At 32.2% G+C, this 4,239-nt stretch overlaps 1 protein-coding gene across 1 annotated transcript; it reads left to right on the top strand.

Moving 5' to 3' along the window:
* The first annotated feature begins 233 nt into the window (after positions 1-233).
* On the top strand, positions 234-3,220 carry LOC124835249 (QWRF motif-containing protein 3-like). The gene is made up of 6 exons (XM_047310150.2): positions 234-1,537; positions 1,957-2,076; positions 2,198-2,314; positions 2,457-2,546; positions 2,633-2,740; positions 2,957-3,220. The coding sequence occupies exons 1-6, from the start codon at positions 392-394 to the stop codon at positions 3,002-3,004; spliced, it is 1,629 nt and encodes a 542-aa protein (XP_047166106.2). The 5' UTR covers positions 234-391; the 3' UTR covers positions 3,005-3,220.
* Positions 3,221-4,239: the final 1,019 nt, after the last annotated feature.

Raw genomic sequence — 4,239 nt, 5'->3', positions numbered from 1 at the left:
AACTTAGAAAATATATAAATAAAATATTTTTTAATTTATATTGGAAAAGTTTATTTACAATTTATTCATAAAACTAATTACAAACATTAGAAAGAATCCATTACCAATATTTCCAAAATAACACCATATATATCAAAGTGAGACATTTTTTTCCTGTTTTATGATTTTCGAAATGAACTCTTATCTTAATGATTGCTTGGAGCAAACAATTAATTATATTATAAAAGACGATAAACTTTCCTTATGTAATTTTTTTTCTCTCTCTCTTTCGTCAAGAACAGAGATGATGATTAAATGAATAATTTAAAACTGACGGGAAGAGAAAACAGAGGAATCCCTTCCACTTGTGCCGGCGCTTTTCTCTGTATTAATATTTTGCCGCGCCATTTTCATGCGCCCACTGTTACCAACGTTGCACTCACACGTTAAAACTTCATCTGTTCTGTTTTTTTTTTCTGTTCTGTTTTTTCTTTCTGTTCTGTTTTCAAATCCATTTTTTCATCAGATTTTTCTTTTGTTCTTTCGTTTTCTTCTTTCAATGAAGAGCGATTCCAATGGCTCTGTCTCTCCTTATTCTCCCAAACCCAGAACCCGTCTCGTCAGTTCTCGGTTCATGTCTCCAAACTCGACCGCTTCGCCTGAACCTGGTTCAGGCTCCCCGCTCGGCCGGTTCAACCGATTGGCGAGGAAAGACTCCACCACTCTCGCCGATCACATTGGCAACGAGAGGCTCAAAGAAAGGGAAGAACACCACCAACATCAGAATAAGAAACCCACAAACAGAACAGGCTCTGTTTTTTCTGCTCTCACGAAACAGAGAAGCTGCAGGGAGTTCAGAAACAACACCAATTGCTTAGAAGAAAACAATCAAGATCGAGAAGTTGTTGGTAGGACCACGAAGAATGGTGTCTCCGGAAAGTCTCCTTGTCCTTCTCCTGTGGTGAAGAAACCAAGTTCTTATTTTGATCCAGCGAGACACTCTCTGGATGAGAACACCTTTAAGGGAAGCTTTCTTTGTGCTCAGAATTCAATTGATTCGGAATCGGAAAATACGAGTTTGGATTCTGTCCCTCTGGAAAGAACATTGAGTTCGAGGAAATTGGGTAGGGAGGTTTCTTCTAAGTACATGGCAGCGTGTGGAAGAAGAGGAGAAGCTTCCGATTCAGACCCTCTGTCTTTTGACGATTCATGGATGATGAAGAAGAATATCACCCAGAAAGCGGTGAAGAAGGCTAATTCGCTTATTGGGTACATGAGTTCCAAGTCTCAGTGGGCATTGTCTCCAGGGAGATCAGGATCACCGGCTTTGTCTTTGGAAAGCAAGGATAAGCCATTGTCGTTTTCGAGCTTGAAGCCTCCACACAAGCGAGTGGAGAAGATTCTGAGCATGGGTTTTGATCTCTTCAGGACTAAAAAATCTTTTTCTACGACTGAGGTGGTTCATCAGTTGCGTCTGCTTCATAACCGGTTGATCCAATGGCGGTTCGCAAATGCTAGAGCTCACACTGTCAATCACTCCATGTCTCTTCAGGCTCAGGTATTGCTCACACTATTCAATTTTGTATAGTTTGCCACTCATATATAGAACATAGATCTGTCAGAGATGGTTGATTCAGTTCACTTTGGAGAAACTGACTATAGTTACCACTTCATTAAACAACTTTCGAAAAAATAAAATGGAGTTTCATAGTCACAGTGAGTTTTAAAAGTTTTAACAGATCAATCAAAATCATCCCTACAATAATGTAAACTGATTTAAGATAGCTATTATGAATGTAAATTTACACTTTGCTATATATGGCTATATCTGATTAAACAACATTATTTGTTCTATATTTAGCTTAAACAATTATCATTCTTTGGATAATGATTTAAAATTTTGTGTGTTACGGAATGGTTTTATATTGAATATCTAACGAGGTTAATGTTTTCGTGAATTGTTATCCATACATTTAGAGCAATTTGATAAACGTTTGGGATGGTTTGACCAATTTGCGGCATTCGGTGATGCAAAAGAAGATACAGGTTGAGAGAGAAAAACTCAAGATGAAGCTAAATTTTGTATTGCATTCTCAGGTGAGTGTAGTGATTTATATCAAAGATGAATATTGAATTGATTAAAAGATATTGTAATTGAGATATTAGTATTATTTTAGAGGTTTAAGTTTTTAGTCATTTGTATGTTATGGGTTGGTAGATGAAGTTGTTGGAAACGTGGGGATGCATGGAGAGACAACATTTAGCTGCAATTACCACAATGAGAGAGTGTTTGCATTATGTTGTATGCAAAGTTCCTCTATTGGAAGGGGCAAAGGTAAGTTCAAATGTTATTTTTTACTATGAAAAGATATGATACTATTTATAGTATTTTTTCTTTTACTTCACTGTATTTAAATTCATACATAATCAATACAGATCATATTATTCAATACTTTTTTTTCTATCCTTATTTACAGGTGGATATACCATTAGCATCCATTGCTCAGCGTTATGCATCTGATCTAACAGATTCCATTGTGTCAGTGTTATCTAGTTTTTCACCTTTGGTATGTTTGGTAACGTTAAACTACGATTGATATTATCTAGTGAAAACTTAGAATTGAAATTGAAGTTGAGATTTCTTCATAATCAGGCTTATAAAACATCGGAGTTGATATCAAAGTTAGCAAGAATTGTTGCGGAAGAGAAATTGCTCTTACAAGAATTTAACGATGTGTTCCATGACATATGTGTTCTTGAGGTAACTAAATTTCTAATTTTTTCATGAAATTTATCTTTTTGATGGAACAAATAAGAAGAAAAAGAAGTTCTACTTCATTGGGATTCTATCATATCATAGAAGATATGTGTTTTAGTTAATTTTGTAGCAAAGTAGAAAACTTGTGTTTATTTATTACTTAGACATAAAATATTTTACTGACTTATTTATTGATTGATCTTGACCATGTGTTGACAGCTTAAAGAAAGGAGCCTGGTCTGCAGTCTCATTCAACTTGAATGTTGAAAAGGAATATATGAAAGCTGCAATTAGTGTCAAAAGATGACTTGGTAGGTATTGAAGTACATAGTTGATCAGGAAAATTAACAAATGTAAAAACTACAAATAAAATTCAATGGTAACAAACTAAGGAGTATTGTATATAGAGGCTGTTAACATAGAATTAGCATTTGTTCGTACAATGATTCTACCTCCATAATTAGATTATTTTTTGGCTGAGCATGCAGGATTAGTTTCTATTTAGCTATAATAAATTTGTCAGTGAAAGTTTGAACTTCGTTATGCAATTTACTGGTATTTTTTTTTTCACAATCAGATTAGAGGAAAAATATAATCATTTGTGTACAATGCTTGCATATGAAATTGCTCATTTTACTTGAAATGTAGGCTACACTAGTCTTCAGTTAGAACTGAATACTACTACGAAATCTTATGCTAAAGTTTTATGAAAATAATAATGTTTAACTAATTCAATTCTTTACCCTTTGAAAATATTTTATTTACTATGTAATATTACTAGTAATTACGATAATTATTCATTAGTATATAGATGTTACTTTTAGTATGTATTTATTTACACCATTTTTATATTTGAATACATATATAATTAACGTAAATCACACGATTTAATATATATTTTAATCCTCCAATCTTAAAAATTAAATTTAAGTATATTTTTTGATCCATGAAAATATTACGATTTAGTCATTTTTTAATCTTCATGGAAGCTCTATTAGTTTATACTGAAAAGAAAAACCTTAAAATATAATGCGTAATAAAATCTTGGAAGAAAGAAAAACCTTAAAATAGTTTTGAAATAGATTTTTAATTAACGTTGATCTAATCATAATTTATAAATAATTATATTTTATCTTTAAATGAATCAATATTAAAATTAATATATTAATTCATAACCAATCGATTTGTTTCGATGACAGTTGAGATTCACCATTAATATACTTTATTTTTATTTTATACGGATGTGCGTTGTTACTTCGTTCAACAAGTATTTCTCAAGCTAATCACGTCAAGCAAATAATTTGACGTGACTACCTGATAAATACGAGGTTGAACAGACAATAATTTACGGAAAAAAAAAACAACTCAAACCATACAAGTCTTTAATAAAAAAACATTTTGGAATACCAAAGATTATAGATTCAATCTAATGTTTTATAAGTAACATCGATGAAAAAACTACTTCATACTTTATTAGTTTATTTCCACTTCATCTGAATTAG

Source organism: Vigna umbellata, chromosome 6 (assembly GCF_029865625.1).
Source record: "Vigna umbellata cultivar VRB3 chromosome 6, Vumbellata_1.0, whole genome shotgun sequence".
Classification (NCBI taxonomy): Eukaryota; Viridiplantae; Streptophyta; class Magnoliopsida; order Fabales; family Fabaceae; genus Vigna; species Vigna umbellata.
The sequence above is the reverse complement of the archived record's forward strand: the minus strand, read 5'-3'. Positions and strand labels throughout refer to the sequence as shown.

Excerpts from the sequence above, each read along its gene's own strand:
- LOC124835249 (XM_047310150.2), top strand. The coding sequence starts at position 392 with ATGCGCCCACTGTTACCAACGTTGCACTCACACGTTAAAACTTCATCT. Across the intron at positions 2,315-2,456 it reads CTCTATTGGAAGGGGCAAAG|GTGGATATACCATTAGCATC; the intron begins GTAAGTTCAAAT and ends CCTTATTTACAG. Across the intron at positions 2,741-2,956 it reads ATGACATATGTGTTCTTGAG|CTTAAAGAAAGGAGCCTGGT; the intron begins GTAACTAAATTT and ends ATGTGTTGACAG.